General features: G+C 42.1%; 3 protein-coding genes across 4 annotated transcripts; 1 reads left to right on the top strand and 2 right to left on the bottom strand.

The window, feature by feature from the left end:
* The first annotated feature begins 861 nt into the window (after positions 1 to 861).
* Positions 862 to 2721, top strand: LOC121582798. The gene is made up of 3 exons (XM_041898900.2): positions 862 to 1827; positions 2073 to 2291; positions 2386 to 2721. The coding sequence occupies exons 1-3, from the start codon at positions 1334 to 1336 to the stop codon at positions 2591 to 2593; spliced, it is 921 nt and encodes a 306-aa protein (XP_041754834.2). The 5' UTR covers positions 862 to 1333; the 3' UTR covers positions 2594 to 2721.
* Positions 2716 to 19306, bottom strand: LOC123492591 (G2/M phase-specific E3 ubiquitin-protein ligase-like). Of its 2 annotated transcripts, XM_045225202.1 has the most exons (5): positions 19021 to 19306; positions 18696 to 18874; positions 18294 to 18466; positions 3662 to 3876; positions 2716 to 3586 (listed from the first exon to the last, which is right to left on the bottom strand). In XM_045225202.1, the coding sequence occupies exons 1-5, from the start codon at positions 19178 to 19180 to the stop codon at positions 3351 to 3353; spliced, it is 963 nt and encodes a 320-aa protein (XP_045081137.1). In that variant the 5' UTR covers positions 19181 to 19306; the 3' UTR covers positions 2716 to 3350. The 2 variants fall into 2 exon arrangements, with proteins under 2 accessions (XP_045081137.1, XP_045081138.1); XM_045225203.1 differs by lacking the exon at positions 18696 to 18874 and having other exon boundaries at positions 19021 to 19111.
* Positions 19307 to 19337: 31 nt separating this feature from the next.
* Positions 19338 to 22352, bottom strand: LOC121582797. The gene is made up of 8 exons (XM_041898899.2): positions 22046 to 22352; positions 21820 to 21941; positions 21399 to 21705; positions 21232 to 21311; positions 20905 to 20957; positions 19791 to 19827; positions 19645 to 19712; positions 19338 to 19523 (listed from the first exon to the last, which is right to left on the bottom strand). Exons 1-8 carry the CDS (start codon positions 22212 to 22214, stop codon positions 19430 to 19432), a joined length of 930 nt encoding a protein of 309 aa, XP_041754833.2. The 5' UTR covers positions 22215 to 22352; the 3' UTR covers positions 19338 to 19429.
* Between the last annotated feature and the right edge of the window lie 408 nt (positions 22353 to 22760).

Here is a 22760-nt window from a genome sequence, read left to right as displayed (position 1 = left end):
TCAAAATGCATGTTTTGAATATTTTTATTCTGTGTAGGCTTCCTTCATTCTGTCTATTAGGTTAATATTGTGGAGTAACTACAACATTGTTGATCCATCCTCAGTTTTCTCCTATCACAGCCATTACACTTTGTAACTGTTTTAAAGTCACCATTGGCCTCATGGTGAAATCCCTGAGCAGTTTCCCTTTTATCTGGCAACTGAGTTAGGAAGGACGCCTGTATCTTTGTAGTGACTGGTGTATTGATACACCATCCAATTAAGTCATAATGCCCGAGAAGCTGGTGTTTGGAGGATATATTGGCGGGGGTGTTAGGTCTGAGACGAAGTCGGCAAACCGTGCCAATATATCCTCCAAACACTGGCTTCGAGGGCATTATCACTTTATACAACGGGTTACCAACATATTCATATAATGATTGACATCTTCATAAAAACGTTATTTTGATGAATTTAGGGTTGCTACCCAAGCCGGCTGGTCGTTCGTTCTATCGTTTCGGTTGCTAGAGACGCGACCCAGTCATTCAGTCTTTTTGTTCTGTATCTATGGACGCGACCCAGTTGTTTGTTCTAAACGTTCCATTGTACGGTGGCCGGGAAGTGCAAAGCAACATTACAAAGAATGAAACACTTTTACAAAGCTCGAGACAAATTTACATTTTGGAAAACAAATTTACATTTTGGAAAACAAATTTACATTTTGGAAAACAAATTTACATTTTATAAAACAAATTAACATTTTATAAAACAAATTAACATTTTAGAAAACAAATTTACATTTTAGAAAACAAATTTACATTTTAGAAAACAAATTAACAAGACGCAAAACACTTTTACCAGTCCCGAAACAAATAACAGATTCTTCACGGAAAGGGAATGTACCACATACCGGAAGTGACACGGAAGTGATGAGCGTGGTCTTTTCGTGTTGTTGTTGTGGAGTTTATGGCGTCAAAGAAGTTTATGGTGACCGCCCGAACATGGACTGCGGCCGAGGGATGTTTTGCCCGTTTTGTGGCAAACACATGAACAGCTTAACGCGGTTTTGCTTTACGTGTGGTCGGTGTTTGGAGTTTTTAAAGGACGCGGACCAGACGGAAACACCAGACATACTGCATCATTGCGTTCAATATTTTAACGAGGGTCACTCGTACGCTGTAATCGTGGACATGATGTCAAGTCTACACGGTGTAAACATCAGCTTGAGGACTCTTAAAAGTAAACTGAACGAAGCCGGGTTGTACCGCAGAAAGGATTATTCCCGCCAAACGCCGTGAGTAACGCCATCAGATTTGAACTTCGTGGACCTGGACAACTATTTGGTTACCGCACGATGTGGCAAGTACTTAAACAAAAGTACAATCTTCGAGTGAAGAGAGATGATGTGATGAATTTGCTCCGGGAGCTTAATCCTCGAGGGTGTGAGAGCAGAGCACGCAGAAGGTTTACAAGAAGAACCTACCACTCAATGGGACCTAACTATATGTGGCACGCAGATGGTTATGACAAACTTAAGCCATTCGGTTTGGCCATTTCGGGATGCATAGATGGATTTTCACGTAAAGTATTGTGGCTTCAATGTGGACCAACAAATAATAACCCAACAGTGATTGCTCACTATTTCATGTCATGTGTGCGAAACCTCGGTGTCATCCCCATGAGACTGAGGACTGATTGCGGCACTGAGAACGGCATAATGGCTGCAATTCAATGTACCCTACGCCACCATCACAGTGACTACTACTCTGGAGCGTCCAGCCACATGTACGGCTCATCTATAAATAACCAGCGTATTGAGTCCTGGTGGTCTATATTTAGAAAGGGAAGGTGAGTTGTCTTCATAAAGGGTCATTGCATCTTTTGGTCATTCGATTTTCTTCTCAGGAACGATTAATGAAAAACGAGCACAATAATTATCAATACAAATTTGTAAAGCAAATCCTGCCCGTCAGGAAAAGTAGCTGTTCCTGAAAAGAAAATCGAATGACCAAAAGATGCACAGACCATACATTTCATTATAACTAACCTTTATTATTTATAGTATAACTAAACATTTGTATCCATTTCTATAGGTCTCAGTTCTGGATGGAGTTATTTGCCGACCTTAGAGATGCCGGATACTTCAACGGGAGTCATGAGCATCAATGCCTATTGAGATATTGCTTTGGTGATGTTATTCAGAAGGACTTGGATGAGTGTGTGAGACTGTGGAACAGCCACAGGATTCGCCCTTCCAGAACAGCAGCATGTCCAGGAGGAGTGCCCAATGAACTCTACTACTTACCACACAGGTGATACATTGGTGATAATAAACAGATAAAAGCATTAATGTAACGTTTTAGCTTAAATGAAAATAAATGCAATTATGTATTCTATTTAACATAGGTTTGGCTCCAGAGACTGCGGATTTCAAAGTGAACAAGCTGAACTGGATGCCCTTCCTGAGGCTAGCCTGTCAATGACTCCTTGTGGGGACCCAAACATGCAGGAGTACTTGGACTTTGCCATGGAACACAATCAGTTACAGAAGCCAGACAACTGGGAGTCTGCATCCGAACTGTACATGAAACTAAAAGAAATGGCTCAGCTATGAAATGATCAAAAAGGGAGGGTTTTTTGTAGTGGTGGAATACTGCTGTCTGTCTGAACACAATATTTATGAATCTGTCACCCAAAGCTTAATTGTTTTTAAGTGTGAAGTAAATTAATCAAAAATAGTAATCAGTATTTATTACACTTTTGTAGTATTGAGAGTAATGGATCTAAAACATTTTCAAAATGTTTACTGTGAGAAAAGAACATGCTCACATACAGTAACATTATAAAAACAACTTTAGCAACTGCACTTTAAAAGTGCACCTTTAATAGGGTTGGGCATCAAGAACCAATTCCTACTTGGAATAGTAAAAAAAAAATACGATTCCATCGGAATTGTTTCTTTATTGGAATCGTTTTGGAGGATTGGGTTTCAAATCTGATCATGGGTTCCAAATTTAACATGCGCAAGTTTTGGTTTCTGTAGCGGCCAGGTGCTTGTTGTGTTGCAGCCATGGAGCACAGTAAGCGGTGCTCTAGTGTGGCTTTATTTTACATTGAAAAAGCCCCGTCAAACTGCAACCCACCTTTGAATCAAAATAAAACTTTCCTCTTATTTGTGAAATAAGCATGTGACCCGTTTCAACTCCACCACTCAAAGAATCGGAATCGAGAATCGATAAGAACCGGAATCAAAAGGAAGAATCGGAATTGGAATCAGAATTGTTAAAATCTAAATGATGCCCAACCCTAACCTTTAACAACAACAACAACTTTTTCAGAGTCTTAACTCTAGGGGTCATCCATCATATAGCTTAGAAACAGCCAAATCCTGGACTATTTTGAATTCCAAAGTCCATTTGTGACTTAAACAAAGTGTATGAGTCTAGGAGTGGTAATCTCAAGGAGTTTGAACATGTATTTGCCATTGGGAACGCAGAGTCCTCCAGGAACTCTATTTGTGGCAGTGGTTCCAAGCCAGATGGGGGAAGTGAAGACAGCCCAGTAGCAAACATCAAAACATCTTCCACAGACACAGCAGCCTGGCCTTCTGCAAAGAAAAACAATTCAGATACATCACTGCCATGTGTTTTCTTAACTAGTTATAAAAAACAAACTAACAAACCTTCACAATCAAGGAGATAGTCTGCCCAGTAGGCCATGGTTTGACTTTCTTTAAGTCTTCGATTACTCCCCGAAGGACTGAGGTCAGGTTTGAAGAGTCTCTCAAGTTCAAAAGCAGTGAGTCGCCTTTCAGAGTGGCACATGACAGGGGCCAGCAAAGTAGGGTGTTGCTGTAGTGCAGTCAAAAACTCCAGGGTTGAAAGACCATCTCTGAATCTACAGAGTGAACACAAACATTGTTTCACTGCTGTGTAGTGCCAATTGAATTTAAAATTATCTAAAGAAAACTATTAAATATTCTCTTCTCTACAATTACTATCCACCTTAACATTGTTGAAAATTGATTTCAAAAACCCTATTTTTGCATTGCACATTAAACGTTAATTGTTACAAACTGTAAGTATAACACACAGAAACAAAAGACTGGAATGACACAGACGGATGGGTGGCTTGAGCACTCACACGATGCCTTCAGAAAGTCTACACACCCATTGCACTTTTTCACAACTTTGTTTCGTTATAGATTCAATTTAAAATAGTAATATTAATCTTTTTCCCTCATCAGCCTACACACAATACATCATAATGACAAAGCAAAAACAAGTTTTTAGAAATTGTAGCAAATTTAATAAAAATTAAAAACTGGAATATCACATTCGCACAAGTTAATTAACAATTTTCTCAGTACACTGTTGAAGCACCTTTGGAAGTAATTCCAGCCTGGATTCCTCGTGTATGAAGCTACAGGCTTTACACACAACATCACCACACTCTTTATATCTGATTTTCAGGGACATTTACAAGAGATACTAAAACCTCTCTGCATGTCAGGATCTCTATGAGAACTGAGGGCAGAAATAGATCCATATGTAAATGACACTGCTACAGTATGGAGCAGGTGGTTGGATAAACAGCAGCAAGTCATCAAGGGTTTGATGGGTAAAGTGAGCCTCAAACCATCACTCTGCTGCCAGATGTGCAGCAGAGGTGGATGGATCACTTTAAGGGGTAACTGGACTGATTTTCCTCTATGGAAGAGTTAGTCAGGAGGAGAAACTGTAGTATATGATGAATGGTGGCAATTATTGCCATCAACAAAGAGTCCGTTATGCTGCATCGTGTTAGAAGTTTTTATTCATACCACGAGGTTACAGCATAGATTACAGACTCGCGAGGTCCGGAGAGCAGTGTCCTCCAATTCTAATGTCTGCTCTCAAGTCTCATCGTTTAACCCCTATTTATAAACAATGCCAAAAGAGGGGTGACTCCTCTTCTGGCCAATCACCAGTCTCCCCTGTCTACAACCCACCTCCTGTCTGTGGTATGTGGTATTACACCTAAAACATTCCCTCTTGATACTACCATAAACAACATTCCATTTCTTCATGAAAACATTTAACAAAGGCATAATCTTCAGATACTATATTCCCCCCTTTCGAGACGAACTAAACGTCTCGAAACCAAACAGAATAGGATTATGACTAGTAACAACTTATCTTATTGAGTATCTTTAACCTTAAACCCAAAAACATTCTCCTCTAGAATGTAAAATACCTTTCTATGACATATGAATAACTGTTTATGAAGTGTGAACACATTACTATGAATTATGAACAAACTGTTTATGAAGTGTGAACACATTACTATGAATCATGAATAAATCTTTATGGAGTGTAAGAGCGAAAAACTGTCCGGCAGCCATAATCCATCCATCAATCAAGACAGTAAAATTCTCTCACGGTCCCTCTGCCCCAGGCAACCACCGCGGTACTCCAGATAAACTCATAAATCATGTAAAGACATTTGAAACTATGATGCCATTAAATACACATGTTTCCCCTGCAAACAAAATCCTATCCAGAAACATCCACTCTCAAGCTGGTCAACCCATAGGACTTGAAAAGGAATCTCTCCCTGCCTAACCGTCCTTTCCCTAACCCCATCGAAATAAACAAAAGCATCTAAGATCCTCATCTGCATTCAATAACATCAAACATCATTCTACTAAAATCAATACCTAAGAATATGACACAATTATGTATTACACATCAAATATGTCTATATTTCATTGCAGACACTGGAATGTAGACCACTACACTTCATCTCCCTGTAGTGTCCTCTTCCAATGGACTTGTTGATGATGGAATCAGCCACACCCTCCTTGTTTCATCTCCTCCAGTCATATTGTCCCTTCATATTGTCTTTGTTTGAGTATTCCAATCTCCACATGTTCTCCCAAATGCTTCTGGAATGACAAGAAAATAAACGACCAAACAGTATCTTTTGCAAAACAACATTTTCAAATTAAACCTCAACATCAATTTAAGAATATAAAAATGACCTATAAATGATGTATGAATCACATTAACCTATCCCCCCTTGATTCATAAATCATACCAACATCACCCTACTATTGAAAAAAAAAAAAATATTTGAAAAATAATCAACTCATAAAAAAATGATATTTATCCATCAGTAGTCCATCCATCTTTATCCAGATCAGAAACAGTCAACACCGGCATCTGAGTGTTGTCTCCAGGAATCACTCTCCAACCTATCTCAATATCATAGCTTTCTCAAAGGTCAGTAACAAATTACAAACATCACACAGTGTTATCAAAGCTGAAACTAAAATCTGACCCATCACTGCCCCTACTGGCCTAATTGATCTTGCATCCTCTCAGATCTCCCAAACACATCCCTTATAATGCATCTATAACCCCAGTGATATTATCTGAACTATCTGGACTCAAAGTATAACTAATATTTATCAATATTATCTTCCCAAATGTTACACCATACCATGAATGAAGTCCCCCCTTCTCCCTTAGACTTACCCTTCAATGATAGGCTTGAAGACTATGACATGTAGCCATGTCTCTTTTCACCCCATTTTCAACCCTAGCTTCAGATTTCTGTGTTGGTACCACTCCTCTTTTAATGGTAAAAACCTCATATGGAAGCTTAAACGTTGACCTGTAACAACATCCTATCCCCCCATAGGGTAAGAATATACTCTATCATCACAAACCCACCAAATATCTCTAAAATTCCCATAGTCACATTGTCAGTCAAAAGCTAATCTTTTAACCATCAAAGTCCTGCTCTTCTTACTACCTGATATATAAGAAGTAACCTATTATTTGTCATTACTACCCTTAAGGTCATGCTTATCCAAAGTTATCATATAACATCCCAATCTGATCTTCCCAGGAACACACCCCTTACCTCATGTTTTATTAGAACAAAAACAACTTTTAGCCCTCAATGTTTCACCTGAATACTTCAGGATTCTGTTGTTACCTGCTTTTCCTTTCCCATTTAACAATTCCCATATTAATTCACTTAACCCAATTCCACCTAACCCTAGGCTTAAACCACTGTTCTGACAACGACATTATTCTATCTGTCAATGACTGTTGCTGATACCACAGTCATGACAAATCATAAGACTGAACCACACCTGATAGAGGCCGCGCGACCGTCTAACATGTCTGGTGCTGGAATCCTCAACAGACATGGACCTTCAAGATTCCTCACTGATCTTACAGAATGAGTTAATCTATCTCTAATTTCCACAACAGAAGAACGAGCGGTACTGATCAGATACCTCTCCCTGTCTGTCATCAAAATCAAAGATCTCATCCTGTCCTTTCATGATGAATCTCTCTTCTCCATTTCAGATTAATCTATATTGCTCTCTACTACTATCTGCTCTGCTTTTTTAACCCTATTCGTCGTAACCTAAACCCCTGAGTCTCTCTTGCTGCCTCCTTTAATTTCAGAAAAGTTGTTGTCATCCTTCCTACATTTGCTATTACCATCGTATCATTAATCCCTTCCCAAAGTTACCATTAACGTTGTTGATTTAGTTGATGAATTAAAACCCTTAATTCCCTCTAGTGGGAAACTACCAACATCCTATTCGATTATTCCCTGTTGGAGTGACTACTGTAATAAACTTATCCTTAACTCCCTCTGTGACTGTAGAAAGTTTTACAGACTTCAAATCTTCCATTATAAGCATCACCTTATAAATTACATAGCCCTTTAACCCATAATTCTTAACCGGAACAAATTTCTATGCTTTCACTAGATAAGTACACATATTCTCCCTGATCTTTATCTGTAACCTTACACAAAATAATCCCTTATTTGACTAAGTGCAACAGCTTCTACTTCTGATCCTGCTAACAATACTTATTCTCCCTAATTATCTCTCTCTCTCTGTGAAAGAAACGTCATCATCCTAAATGGCATATTATTATTATTATTATCCTAACTCTAATAACAGTATTTTCCCCCTATAATTGATGCTGGACCCTTATAATCAAATGCGCTATATTTATGGCTTTAATAACTATCAATGTTGAAAGAGTTAAATTACTTCTCACTGTTGTTTTAATAGACTCACGTGGTGATGTCATTATTGTTACTACCTCATCCCAAAGCTCTGAACTCTTTACTTGTACTTCCATCCATCACCATTAGTGTCACTTTTTCCCCCCTTTCAGTTCTACCTCTAAACTTTAAACCTTTTGATTATAACAAAAAGTACCCACAATTACCTTGATCTTCCTATTCTAAAGTGTCATTCATTACTGTTCTCTCTCTCTCTTACTACTAACTTTGAACTTAGCTCACTGTCTCAGAGTTCCTTCACCCCTAGTTCTCCTAACTTATTTTAATCTAATCTTCTCCTACCCTTTAAACAAACCTTTTTCCACTGATTTATTGACAAAATTCCTTCCCCACCAATTTTTAGAATACGTGATTGGGAATTCCCCACCTGCTCCTGACTCCTTTACACAGACTTGGCAAAACGACTAAACACCTTTTAGCCTAACCTCAAATCTCTTAATGTAAGAATGTAACCCAAAATAACAGTCACCCCTATTAAGTTTTTTCCCAGACAGATTGTCTAACAGGCAATCTAATACATTATCATCCTTCCTATGATATTATCTTTTAAGCAAATGATTCCCAAAAACCTACTTCTTAAAATATTCTACCAGACAGTCAGTCGTCTAGTGTGCCTCTGATTGAACACTTCAATTTACACCATGCATCTCTTCCCACAATATCCTTGATATATTGTCCTAATATTAGTATGTCTATTGTAATTCCTATTTGACTTCTATAGCAGAGCTCAATTGATTCCCGAAGAGTAAACTGTTTTACTACCTCAAATCCCTATCCTAACCTAATTAATTTTACATAGTGAGATGTTTAACCTCTTTAGGCCTAAACCCAAATAAGTTTTTCCCCCTATTCACTATCACTTCTAATGGTCGGTTGTTTTTACTTCAATTGTTGGCTATTTTCTCTTCTTCTCTAATCGATGCTCTCAGCTGATACCCCCCTTCCGGATATTCTAGACACTCTAGAATATTTAGTGTTCACCTGAAGCACAGGTGATCTTCACTTGCTCCTTGATCTTCCTCTGTTTCTTCTTCTCCAATTCTGTGTCTGTCCAGAAACTGACAGTGGATATGGATAACCTGGTACCCCCCTTGGCTGGTACAATTGCACTTGACATTGTCCAGTTGAAGCTGTAACAGTGATTGTTGATTTGGTTCACTCTGATTCTTCATAACCAACACTTCTTTTCTTCTTCTCCACCACCAGTTATAAGTTGTATTTGATTGAGTTTTCTTCGTCCGGTTCTTCTCGTTGTGGACCTATCAGTATTCTTCCAAAGGTTCTCTTCTAAGTTCTGTTCTTGAAATATCATCTTCTTACCAGTGGCCTTTCCTTTGGCCTCACTGTATTATTCTTCTCCTTCAATTCTTGAGGTCTTCATCCAGTCGTGTTACTTCTTCCACTTCTCCATTTCTTCTTTGCTCTTGTACCTTCAACTTTCATCAGAGATCAAATCTCTAGTATCCATTTCTTCTTTCCTCTCTTGCCACTTCCCTCTGATCACAGAGTCACCTCCACCCATGACCTCTCATCAATCACTCTCATCTCCTTCACGTTCCAGACATCTCATTTTCTTCCATCTTCCTCTTTCTGAACCTCCTTCTCTTCGTTTCCAGACATGTCGGTTCTTCTTACTTCTGGAGTTTTGAATTCATCTTCATCGTTGTTTCTGCTGGTACCCTATCTATTATTAATCTATATTTCTGATGCAATAATCACTCCTGGATAATCATTGTAAGCTGAGAATAAACCTCCCTAAGCTCTACTTTTTAAACCTATCTTATCGCTGACATATTTTATCAATTTCTGTTTGAGAATGAAGGGCAACTTTTGTTTCACTTGCCGGATACCCTAGCAACACTTTAGTTAAAGGATTACCACTATGCACTATATCAACCCGTGTAATGACTTTCATAGTCCTGATATCTTTTTCCCCATTGTAACAACCCTTTATATTCCTTTATTGTGAACTATCTTATTTTAAATTATATAGCCTATGTAGGCTTCCCCCCCGTAATTCTTAATATAACCTAAACAACTCCAAATAAATCCAAATAAGTCAATTAAAAAATCATGAATAATTAAAACCAATTTTTATTCCTATCTCCTATGTCCCCAATTTATCCATTAGTGTTGACTATATTACCACAACCCATCAAATGCAAGTAAATTAGTCAACTTCAAAGCAATCCCAAAAACAAAGCCTCTAACCCTTCAATAAATGATACACAGAGCATCCAAAATGCAATTTTTAATGAAATAGTATTTGCCAAGCCTATGCAAAATCGTCATAAACTCACATATCTTGTAACAGTAACCTGTTTGATGATTTGATCCCTCCACCGCGTCACGTGATCACTTCCTGTATCTCCTCACTCCCCCTCTCTCCTGTCTCTCATGACAAGGGACAAAGACACAGAAACAGCTTTTAATAGTTAATGCCATCACTGAGTGTTTCCAACCATTCAATATTCGTTCGTTCTACATTCACTCTAAAACTTTAACTCAGGACTAATTATAGATGTCACGAGTTGCTAAGCCAGAACCCAGAAGCAGACCAGGACAAGGTAAGTTGAAACGAAGGTGAGTGTTTATTACAAATTCAAGAGTGATGCTGAATAATCCAGGGAACAGAGCGGGCGGCGTTGATTAGTTGTTGGGGGTGCAGTGGTTGATCCCATCCTGGGTCGGCAGCCGCCGACCACCAGGCAGAGGTTGGATGAAGGTTCCGGACGGGTGACTGCAGATGGAACAAAACGGGGGTAAGTAAGCAACAAACCAACACGGTGCAAAAACAACAAAACTAACGCTAGGCTCTAAGACTGATACTCTGGTAAACCTACTGTTCATGGCTAACGATCCGGCAGGGAATGGATGTTAGGCCAGAGCCTAAGAAGGGTGATGATCAGGACCAGGTGTGCAGATTGCTGATGGGATGCAGGTGCGGAAATCAAGAGAGCTCCCCGGAGCGTTCCCGAACCCTCGGGAAACTGGAGATCACGAACAGAAAAACTAGTCACCAGACAGGACCCGACTCAGACTGCCGGGATCGTTACAGTACCCCCTCCGACGAACGCCACCGGGCGGACTCCCCGGAGCGCCAGGATGGAGGCGGTAGAAGTCACTGATGAGGTCAGCATCTAGGACCTGTCGCCGCGGAATCCAACTCCTCTCTTCAGGACCATACCCCTCCCAGTCCACGAGATACTGGAAACCCCGGCCCCGCCGTCTGGAATCCATGATGCGACGCACCGTGTAGGCAGGACCACCTCCGATCATCCGAGGAGGAGGAGGAGGAGGCGGAGGAGGCAACAGAGGACTGAGGAAAACAGGCTTGAGGCAGGAGACATGAAAGGTGGGATGGACTCTGAGCGTCCTCGGGAGTTTGAGTCGAACTGCCACCGGATTGATCACCTTCTCCACCACAAACGGACCAATGAACTTCGGTAACAACTTCCTAGACTCAGTCCGTAACGGAAGATCCCGTGTGGCCAACCAGACCCCTATCTCCGATGGAATAGGTGGGAGCGGGGATCCGGCGACGATTCGCCTGGAGCTGATACCGGTCCGAAACTCTAAGGAGTGCCTTTCTGGCCCGATGCCAGGTCCGGTGGCAACGACAAATATGGGCCTGAACAGAAGGCACTGAGAGCTCCTTCTCCTGAGAAGGGAACAGGGGAGGTTGGTAGCCATACAGGCACTGGAAGGGAGACATCCCAGTGGCAGATGTAGGGAGAGTATTGTGGGCATACTCAACCCAAGGCAACTGAGAGACCCAGGAGGTGGGGTTGGAAGAGACCAGGCAGCGTAGCGTGGATTCCATCTTCTGGTTGGCTCTCTCCGCCTGACCATTGGATTGGGGGTGAAAACCAGATGTGAGACTGACTGTAGCTCCAATGGCCAAACAGAAGGACTTCCAGACAGCAGAGGTAAACTGAGGGCCACGGTCGGAAACGATATCACTGGGCAAACCGTGGACCCTGAAAACCTCCCTAACCAGGATCTCGGACGTCTCCGAGGCAGAGGGAAGCTTGGCAATTGGCACAAAGTGGGCGAACTTGCTGAATCTGTCCACGATAGTCAGAACGACCGTGTTCCCCTCAGAAGCGGGCAACCCAGTGACGAAGTCCAGGGCCAGATGCGACCATGGTCGCCGGGGAATAGGAAGGGGGGTGAAGTAGTCCAGAGCTGGGCCGATTGGTACTCTTATTCTGCGCACACACTGGACAGGCAGCAACAAAACCCCGAGTATCCTCGGCCATGGCAGGCCACCAAAAACGTCTGCGAAGAAACGCCATTGTCCGAGCCACGCCAGGGTGACAAGCCATCTTGCTGGCGTGGGACCATTTGAGGACAGCAGGACGAACCGACTCAGGCACAAACAACCGACCGGGTGGACCGTTACCGGGACCGGGCTGAGTCCGAAGGGCCGCCAGCACCTCCTCCTCAATCTTCCACATAACTGCTCCCACGACGCAGTTCCGGGGGAGAATTGTCTCGGTCTTGGACCCACTCTCCTCCGTCTTGGAGAACATCCGGGACAAGGCGTCCGCCTTGCCGTTCTTAGATCCAGGTCGGAACGTCAGGGAAAACTTGAATCGTCCGAAAAACAACGCCCACCTGGCCTGACGGGAGTTGAGACGTTTAGCCGATTGCACGTAAGCAAGATTCTTGTGGTCAGTCCAGACAATAAACGGTTGCTCCGCCCCCTCCAACCAGTGGCGCCACTCCTCCAAGGCAAGTTTCACCGCGAGAAGCTCCCGGTTACCCACATCGTAATTCCTCTCCGCAGGCGAAAGGCGACGAGAGTAGTAGGCGCAGGGATGGAGTTTACTGTCCGTGGAGCATCGCTGCGACAGGATGGCGCCAACTCCCACATCAGACGCGTCCACTTCAACGACGAACTGACGGGCCGTGTCCGGTTGAGAGAGAATCGGTGCGTTGGTGAATCGCCTCTTCAAATCCAGAAACGCTCGATCCGCCTCCGGATTCCACTTGAAGGTCCTGATACTGGAAGTCAAGGCAGTTAACGGAGCGGCCACACGGCTGTAATCCCGGATGAATCTGCGGTAGAAATTCGCAAACCCCAAAAATCTCTGGAGCTGCAATCTCGTACCGGGCTGGGCCCATTCCAGAACCGCTCTAACCTTCTCCTGGTCCATCCTAATCTCTCCCCTGGAGATGATGTACCCGAGAAAGGATGTCGTGTGGGCGTGAAACTCGCACTTCTCGGCCTTCACGAACAGGCGATTCTCCAACAATCGCTGCAGAACCTGCCGGACATGCTGGACGTGGTCGGAAGGTTCCTTCGAGAAGATCAGAATGTCATCCAGGTAAACAAACACAAAGAGACCGATCATATCTCTCAGGACGTCGTTCACCATACTCTGGAATACCGCTGGAGCATTGGTCAGTCCAAACGGCATCACCTGATACTCAAGTGACCCATCGGTGTATTGAAACCCGTCAACCACTCGTCCCCCTCTCTGATCCGGACCATGTGATACGCATTGCGTAGGGTCTAGCTTGGTGAACACCGTAGCACCCTGTAAGGAGTCGAAGGCAGAACTCATCAAGGGCAGGGGATACTTGTTCTTGACCGTGATGTCATTCAACCCCCGATAATCAATACACGGTCGAAGAGAGCCATCCTTCTTACCCACAAAGAAGAATCCTGCCCCCAGGGGTGATGACGAGGGACGAACGAGACCAGCAGCTAGGGACTCCTTGATGTAGGTCTCCAAAGCCTCACGTTCAGGTCGGGAGATACTGTATAACCTTCCCTTGGGGTAGACAGCTCCAGGGAACAGGTTGATGGCACAATCATATGGTCGGTGGGGAGGGAGTGACAGAGCCTTCTGCTTACTGAACTCTTCCCCCAAATCGTGATATGTCTCGGGAACCAGGGACAAATCTGGGGGTTTAGCCTCAATCACCTGACTGGGAACCGAATGGGGGCAGGCAGTCTTGAGACAGTTAGCATGACAATCAAGGCTCCAACTCGTTACCTTGCCCGTCACGAACGTGGGATTGTGTTCCTTCAGCCAGGGGTATCCAAGGACCAGAGGAACATGGGAAGACGGCAGAATGAAGAATGAAATCATCTCAGAATGATTCCCCGACAACCGCATCTTAACCGGTTCAGTCCTCATCGTGATACGTGCCAGACTACTGCCGTTCAGAGTGGTAGCTTCAATGGCTTCCGGCAATTGCTCCTTGGAAAGCCCCAGCTGTTCCACCAACTCGGCATCTAGAAAGCTTCCATCGGCACCTGAATCGATAAAAGCGTTAATCGCTAAGCTCTGATTCCTGTTCATAAGGGTAGCCGGAAACGGGGTCTGACAGAGGTATTGAGAGGTCGAAACTGGCTCGCTAAAAGTCCTCCCAACTTTAGCGAGCCGCGCAGTTTGACGACCCGACTGGAACCTGAGAAGCTGATCGGTTGGACGGAACCCATTGCTTCTCCCTCCTTCGCTCTCGGACTCGATTATCCACCCGAATAGACAAGGCTACCAAGCTGTCCAGGTCACTAGGCTCCGGATAGGAGATCAGCTCATCCTTGAGCTGCTCCGACAGACCCTGGTAAAAGGCCGCTTGCAGAGACTCCTCATTCCACCCACTCTCCACAGCCAACGTCTTGAACTCGATCACGAAGTCGGCCACGCTGCGAGTTCCTTGGTGGAGCGAAAACAGGCGCCTAGCTGCGTCCCTCCCTCGGACGGAATGGTCGAAGAGCTTCCTCATCTCGGCCGTGAACCCCTGGTATGAAGCCATGCAGGGGTCTTGTCGTTCCCAAACGGCTGAAGCCCACTCCAGCGCTCGACCACGCAGCAACTCAATCACAAAGGCTATCCTAGCCTTGTCTGTGGCATAAGAGTAGGGCTGTAGATCGAACACTAACCCACACTGCATAAGGAAAGAACGGCATCTTCCCAGCTCCCCCTCATATTTATCCGGCGTCGGAACCTTGGGCTCACGGAAGGACACCGCTTCAGACGCGGCAGGCGAGATGGGTGAAACCGGTAGTGGATCCTCCACCGGAAACTTGCGCTGGTTCTGGACCTCCGTCAGACCGGTAGAAAGGTTCCGAACTGCCAACGCGATCTCCTGTAGCTCCGTGCTATGATGGCCCAACATCTTCTCCTGATGGGTAATGGCATGGCGAACAGAGTCCAGGTCCGCTGGGTTCATTACTGGCCGGATCGTTCTGTCACGAGTTGCTAAGCCAGAACCCAGAAGCAGACCAGGACAAGGTAAGTTGAAACGAAGGTGAGTGTTTATTACAAATTCAAGAGTGATGCTGAATAATCCAGGGAACAGAGCGGGCGGCGTTGATTAGTTGTTGGGGGTGCAGTGGTTGATCCCATCCTGGGTCGGCAGCCGCCGACCACCAGGCAGAGGTTGGATGAAGGTTCCGGACGGGTGACTGCAGATGGAACAAAACGGGGGTAAGTAAGCAACAAACCAACACGGTGCAAAAACAACAAAACTAACGCTAGGCTCTAAGACTGATACTCTGGTAAACCTACTGTTCATGGCTAACGATCCGGCAGGGAATGGATGTTAGGCCAGAGCCTAAGAAGGGTGATGATCAGGACCAGGTGTGCAGATTGCTGATGGGATGCAGGTGCGGAAATCAAGAGAGCTCCCCGGAGCGTTCCCGAACCCTCGGGAAACTGGAGATCACGAACAGAAAAACTAGTCACCAGACAGGACCCGACTCAGACTGCCGGGATCGTTACAATAGATCGCCCAAAAACATTTTGCTTTTAATCCGTCATTTAATTATTTAATTCACTCTATTATAATCCGCCACCATATATTTAATTTATAAATTCAATAGGTCCCAAAACAAGTTTCATCTTAACCCACCGCCGTGTAAACTTCGTGTTAAACTCTCCTTGTGCCTATTTGTTCCGTCGTCTGTGTTCCTCTGTCTCCCCCTGCAGTTTAACCCATGTGTTGTTTTGCAGAATCCCACGCATGCGCAAATATCATTTATTACATAGATCGCTCCAAAACATTTCATTTAATTTTAATCGTCTTTTAATTTAATTAATTATACTCCGTCAACATATATTTGATTTATAACTTTACTACATATCGCCAAATAGTTTCCCGTTCGAACAACAGCCGTTTAACACCTAAGAGATTTTTCCCCAAAAACCCCCCACATGGGACCTATGACCCTTACCCATAATGCCGTGCTTTGTAGGCTTAGCACATAACCACATGTTGTAGTTTTTAGCCCCGTAAAATCACACATGCGCAAATATCATTTTAACCTCACTTGAGTCTCAGCATCCCCTCATGGTGCCGTAAAACAAAACGTTCCCTAATCTCGTGCCATAAACTCCAACTCCCACGTTTGGTACTGTAGTGTCGCAAAATTAAACGCATGCGCAAATATCATTCCTCACTACACTTTCACCATGAAAGGAAGATTCTCTACTCTCTCTCTCCAAACAGAATACCAGTCCAGCTGTAATTCCCCATTTCCCCCTTATAGTCAAACAACATTTAACAGCGCTCACAAAACATATAACCTGACTTACAAACACATAAACAAGTTTAAGAGACTTTCACCCGTCGCAACGGAATCTCTAAGGATACGTTAACATGTAGCACACAACACAATTAGCCTGTAGCATTAGCATTTAGCTTAGCCTAAGGTACACTATAGCATGATTCACACTTTAGCCTTACAAAGATTAACCTGAGCAACGATATACCACGTGGCCCAAAACAATCCAGCCTTAGCTTCAGCCTCTAGCCAACTGCAGCCTACTACACAGAAACATACCCTGCACTGGCCTATTTATTTTTTTAACCTATTTCTCCTACCGTTTTTGTTGCGAGACTAATGACCATTACACCGAGAAATCAGATCCAATCAAACATCCCGTCGGACGAGAGTCAAATCATAATCACAATCAGATAAACCTCATGAATCTGAGCTCTCTTTAAACAAAAAGAAACCCACCGAATATACATTCTATCGTACACACGGATTTGCCAGCCCATTATCTAAAATGGCCCCCTCGGGGTCTTCAAGCGGTCCAGTGCCCTAAAGAATGCGCATATCTGAATTTACCAACCATTGTCACCCGTTACCAATGAAATATAACCTTATCATTGTCCATAGTTACCAATGAAATATAAATGTCTCCTACCGTTTTCCTAAATTTGTCATTGCCCATAGTTACCAATGAAATATAAATGTATGCTCTAAATCCTCATTGCCATCCGTTACCAATGAAATATAAACTTATCACTCTAAATTATCATTGTCTATAGTTACCAATGAAATAACATTTTAGCAGACTCCAGTCGACCAGCAACAACGCCACCCGAAACACGGTCGTAAGGGTACACTCCTCCAGTGTACATAAGCAGTAACAAAACCAACAACTTAGCTGTATCTAGTCGGGTCATGACTCCAGACCAAAGTCAGCCTGAGTTAGCCTGGCGACTCCAAATGCAGCAAAGAAGGATTGCATCATCCCTCCTGGCTAGCTCGCCATTATGTAGTATATGATGAATGGTGGCAATTATTGCCATCAACAAAGAGTCCGTTATGCTGCATCGTGTTAGAAGTTTTTATTCATACCACGAGGTTACAGCATAGATTACAGACTCGCGAGGTCCGGAGAGCAGTGTCCTCCAATTCTAATGTCTGCTCTCAAGTCTCATCGTTTAACCCCTATTTATAAACAATGCCAAAAGAGGGGTGACTCCTCTTCTGGCCAATCACCAGTCTCCCCTGTCTACAACCCACCTCCTGTCTGTGGTATGTGGTATTACACCTAAAACATTCCCTCTTGATACTACCATAAACAACATTCCATTTCTTCATGAAAACATTTAACAAAGGCATAATCTTCAGATACTATAAAACCTAAGATCAAATTTCTGTTTTTGCTTTGTCATTATGATGTATTGTGTGTAGATTGATGAGGAAAAGGATTTAAATATATTTTAAATTGAATCTATAAAGGTGTGCAGACTTAATGAAGGCACTGTAGTTTGACACAGAATGAAGTGACATCACATATCCGTTGAAATACACTAAGGTACAAATTCTGATTAAGGACAAATTGATAACAGATATACATACTTGCATAAACCAAAGATGGGGACCATGAGGCATTTCAAACAAAAAATTCATACATAAATAAATTAAAATCTCATCACTACAAATATCATATTACCTGTCAATTACAGATGAGTTGTGGTCAATGATATACCATTGGAGGTAGTCTGACACGATTTCTTTCTTTTCTTCCACAGTAGCCACATGTCTCAGACAACCTGCTGTCTGTAACATTGTGCTGTGTCTCATCATACATTCTTGCAGAGCATCCAATGAAGCAGCATTCTCAATCTGAAAGACATGAAAATGGGCAAAAACACCCCAGTCAATAACTGTATGCACTGTATCTCCTTGCCTATTTTTTTAATAACGTACTTAGCAAGGTGTAATCTTACACTATCAAAAACTAATAAATTAATTAAATATATTCCGCACGTGATATAGGAAGTAAACATTGTCTCAAAAACACTGCAGTAAGTATGAAAAACTCTGCCCTACCATACCCTTATGCTATTCTCACCTCTTGCAAAGCTTTCCCTATTTCTTCATCAGTTATTAAATTATTTGTTGCTTTGAATGAAGGCTGGCCTGCAAGATAATGTACAAGATCTTCTGACAGGAAATGGGGTCCTGGACCTCCATGCACAACTGACACAGCAATCATCTTTCCTGCCAAGTAGTATTCATCCTCCCTAACAGCTGTGAATGAATTCATATTGCAAAATTAAAACAATGCATTACTGTATATACTGTAATATGCAAGCATATGTCATGTGATATATATGGTCAATGAGCATTAACCAACCATTAGTAGCCTATAGTACACATCCAACCAACATGCATACCCTTTGCATTGTAGACCAAGAACCGATGTCCTTCTGGTCCATCAAAAATGGGCCGGTCTTTTAGGTGTTTCATCAGTAGAGTTAAAAACTCTCGTCTTGGATCACCAGTGTCAATTCCCTCTTCCAGAACACCAGTATCATCAGTAAATTTCACCAGCATGTCACAGGTTTCAGAATATGTTGTACGCTTGAAACCTCTGACTGCCCCATCCCAAACATTAGCCCTTGAGATGTTAAACCGGCTGACTTTTTTTATGATCAATAGGAAGAGACAGGTTTGCTACGATGTCAGGTAATGCAATGTCCGTCTCCTCCTGTAATGACAAAAAGTTAATTCATTTGTGGATATTCCAGATATACAAGAACTATTGTACAGTGAAAAAACTGGAGTGCTATAGTCAAAAGCATATTACATTGCTGTGTGTTGGAAATTCTTCACATTGACAGCAACCGGCTCTTCGTCCTCCTGCTCAACATTTGGTGAATACAGGTCTGTGTATTTACTGTTGGGAAATTGCCATTTCCATGTTAAAACATCTTACAAACAAAAATGTCTTCCCCATGTAATCAGTTCAATACATTTAAATTATGTCAGTCATTATCTTTTCTTTTTTTTTTACTTACCTGTAGCAAGACATTTTTTCTGGATTTGCTTCCGGTGGATCCAGATCCTCAGCATCAGATATTACTATCTGAAAAAATGATTAAAATGTCTGAAACAACAACACTGAAAGCAAGAAATGTCATGCTGCCACAGTCTGCCTTATTACCTGTCCTGGCTGAATTGTTGATTGTCCTGGTGCATCTCTGAAACATGATAAAACATATTAAAATGATTAGCTCCATGATAAAGGCTATAATGTAGCTTTGAGTAGCATGTAGTAGTAGAGGGAACAGAAAGATGTATTAAAAAAAAAGATTATTTTGAGAACATGTGGATAGGAGCGCTTCCTGGACTCAAATCTGAGTTAGTTTGAGTTTCTTTTTTAATGGAAAAGGTATAAAATAAAAGAAAGCTCAAACTACTATTTTTTAACTATTAAAATGCTTGTATTGCAAGTGGCCAAGCCATACAGAACCAATTCAAAAGAACTTTAATGCGTTTTTGCATCTAGCCTTCGTCAGCGAGTCAAACAGATGAAATGAGAGACAATGGGTATTTTCTAGTGTCCAAGGTGTTCTGGGCTAGAGTGGGTGTTGTAGACATCTTAAAACCAGTAGGTGTCCTTCAGGCCTACAATAGTCAAATCATGTAAACATTATGTATATGGATGTGTCCCATGTTTCCTATTGGTGGATTACCACTAGAAAAAACCCAGTGTCTCTCATTACATCTATTTGACTCCCTGACAAAGGCTAGATGCCGAAACGTGTTGGAGTTCTTTAAGTTGGTTCTGGATGACCGTGCCACTTCAGTAAAGGCCTATAGTACCTATGCAGGATCGACAGTGATGTGGGACATATGAATGGACAGTGGATACCCCCCACTTCATTCTCACGTGTTTTTTTTAATGGTTTGGTAAATTTTTGTTTATTCAACTGCAAGAGCAACTGTATTTCAGTGGGTTTATTCTGTAAAGCTCTGCTCACACAGGCAGCTGTGGGTCCTTTAGGTAGGGAGCGAGGGGGCACCGCAGTCAGTTACAGAAACAGCTGATAGCATGTAGCAACGTTGAGCTTATGTGCAGCAATATAAATGTATGTATAATGTGTATGTGAATAAGTAGTGAAATATCTGCTAGTAGTTTTATCAGTTTTGTGAGTTAAATTAAAAAAAATGTGAAATTGCACTTTACCTGGTAGTGAAAGCACTGTAGCCCAACAAAATATGAATTATTATTGCACGTGTGAAAATTCCTTTGTGTCCAAGTGTGCAACACCTACCTTTCATCGTCCAGCTTGTGTTTGGGAGTACTTCGATTTTGTGGTTCAAAAACCTGAGAGGAAACGGATAAAATGATCAACAACTTTCAACAGGTTCCATTATTTTTCCATTACCACATACAGTATATATCAATGCTGAATGGTTGTCTGTGTTACTGTATAATAGTTACTGCAAAATAATCAAAACAAGCCTTTTTCCACTAAAATATTGACCAGGACATTGATTTTATGCTTAAAATCCAATGTACATCTAATTAATAAATTATATGAAAATGAATAAATACAAACATACATAAATATTTAAAAAAAGAGAAATAACTGATGTACCAAAGTGTCAGCATGATTGAGTTCAGCTGTGCTCCTTGTTGTGATGACAATTTCAGAATCAGAGTCTGAGGTATCATCCACTGAAAAAAATAATTCAAACAACCATTATCTATCCTCCAGCAGAGTATCTAAATATGTAAAAATATTGAATCATGAGATCCACTAACCTCTTTTATAGTGTTTTTCTAGGCAAATGAAAAAAGTGATCCTGGAATATGCCTTTCCTATTTCCTTTTTATATTCTGCCAATTTGAATGGCCTTTCTGACCCAGGCACATGAACCACCTCTGAGCAGTCTGGATACAAAAGGACATAAGGTCCTTCGTGCATGTCCTTGTTAAATGTTGTCATTTTCTGGACAGCTTGTTTCAGTAGATCAGGTGCTGCTACCTCTGGGTCTGTAAATAACGGTAGTGTTTTCCCTCTTAGAGGTTTTAAATCAGTTCCACTTGGCACCATCAATCCTACGTTTATCTAGTAAAATAACAAAGATATAATTAATGTATACATAGGTAAAATAAATATACACAAACACACAAATACATATAGAGCATTGCAAAATTGTATAGGACGGTCAGTACACCTTACCTGGACGTGTTTTCTTTCTTTAGGCCTATATCTTCCTTTTGGCCCATAGTTAAAAGACTGTCGTTCTTTTGATTTCGAGCTTCTGTACTCCATGAACTGTTTGTATGATGGGCATGGTTGTTCTGCAGAAATGGACAGAGTTCGAAACAGAAAGTTAGAAGCCGCTCAAAAAATCATTAGCGTTACTGTCCTTAGATAGCTAGCGTTTTGGTTTTGCTAAACTTACTTTGCATAGCACTGTCCGGCTGTCGAGACGTCCCCTGTGTTTCCAATGTTTCCGTCTTGTCCGTGTCCTTTAAAAACTCCAAACACCGACCACACGTAAAGCAAAACCGCGTTAAGCTGTTCATGTGTTTGCCACAAAACGGGCAAAACATCCCTCGGCCGCAGTCCATGTTCGGGCGGTCACCATAAACTTATTTGACGCCATAAACTCCACAACAACAACACGAAAAGACCACGCTCATCACTTCCGTGTCACTTCCGGTATGTGGTACATTCCCTTTCCGTGAAGAATCTGTCATTTGTAAATTTGTTTCGGGACTGGTAAGTGTTTTGCGTCTTGTTAATTTGTTTTCTAAAATGTAAATTTGTTTTCTAAAATGTAAATTTGTTTTCTAAAATGTTAATTTGTTTTCTAAAATGTTAATTTGTTTTATAAAATGTAAATTTGTTTTCCAAAATGTAAATTTGTCTCGAGCTTTGTAAAAGTGTTTCATTCTTTGTAATGTTGCTTTGCACTTACCGGCCACCGTACCATTGCCATACTGGCTGGCAACGTTCTTATCCCTTGCTTGCCAGCTAGCCAACTACGGCTAGCTTACAGTCACGTAAAAAAGTGCAGCGAGAATAACAGCAAAGTAGACCCATTTGCATTGGTTTAAGCTGTTTTCTAGTGACATTTATTTGGATACATCCATAACAATGAGCTAATGATGCGC

This window comes from Coregonus clupeaformis, chromosome 15, assembly GCF_020615455.1.
Source record: "Coregonus clupeaformis isolate EN_2021a chromosome 15, ASM2061545v1, whole genome shotgun sequence".
Taxonomy (NCBI): Eukaryota; Metazoa; Chordata; class Actinopteri; order Salmoniformes; family Salmonidae; genus Coregonus; species Coregonus clupeaformis.
This window is presented reverse-complemented; position numbering and strand designations above follow the sequence as displayed.

Coding starts and splice junctions, on each gene's coding strand:
- LOC121582798 (XM_041898900.2), top strand. CDS start 1,334: ATGTGGCAAGTACTTAAACAAAAGTACAATCTTCGAGTGAAGAGAGAT. Junction 1,828..2,072: donor TCTATATTTAGAAAGGGAAG/GTGAGTTGTCTT, acceptor CCATTTCTATAG/GTCTCAGTTCTGGATGGAGT. Junction 2,292..2,385: donor CTCTACTACTTACCACACAG/GTGATACATTGG, acceptor TATTTAACATAG/GTTTGGCTCCAGAGACTGCG.
- LOC123492591 (XM_045225202.1), bottom strand. CDS start 19,180: ATGCTGGTGAAATTTACTGATGATACTGGTGTTCTGGAAGAGGGAATT. Junction 18,875..19,020: donor CTTGGTCTACAATGCAAAGG/GTATGCATGTTG, acceptor ATTCATTCACAG/CTGTTAGGGAGGATGAATAC. Junction 3,877..18,293: donor AACTCATCTGTAATTGACAG/GTAATATGATAT, acceptor TTCACTCTGTAG/ATTCAGAGATGGTCTTTCAA.
- LOC121582797 (XM_041898899.2), bottom strand. CDS start 22,214: ATGGACTGCGGCCGAGGGATGTTTTGCCCGTTTTGTGGCAAACACATG. Junction 20,958..21,231: donor TCAATCATGCTGACACTTTG/GTACATCAGTTA, acceptor GTTTCCTCTCAG/GTTTTTGAACCACAAAATCG. Junction 19,713..19,790: donor CAACAATTCAGCCAGGACAG/GTAATAAGGCAG, acceptor TCATTTTTTCAG/ATAGTAATATCTGATGCTGA.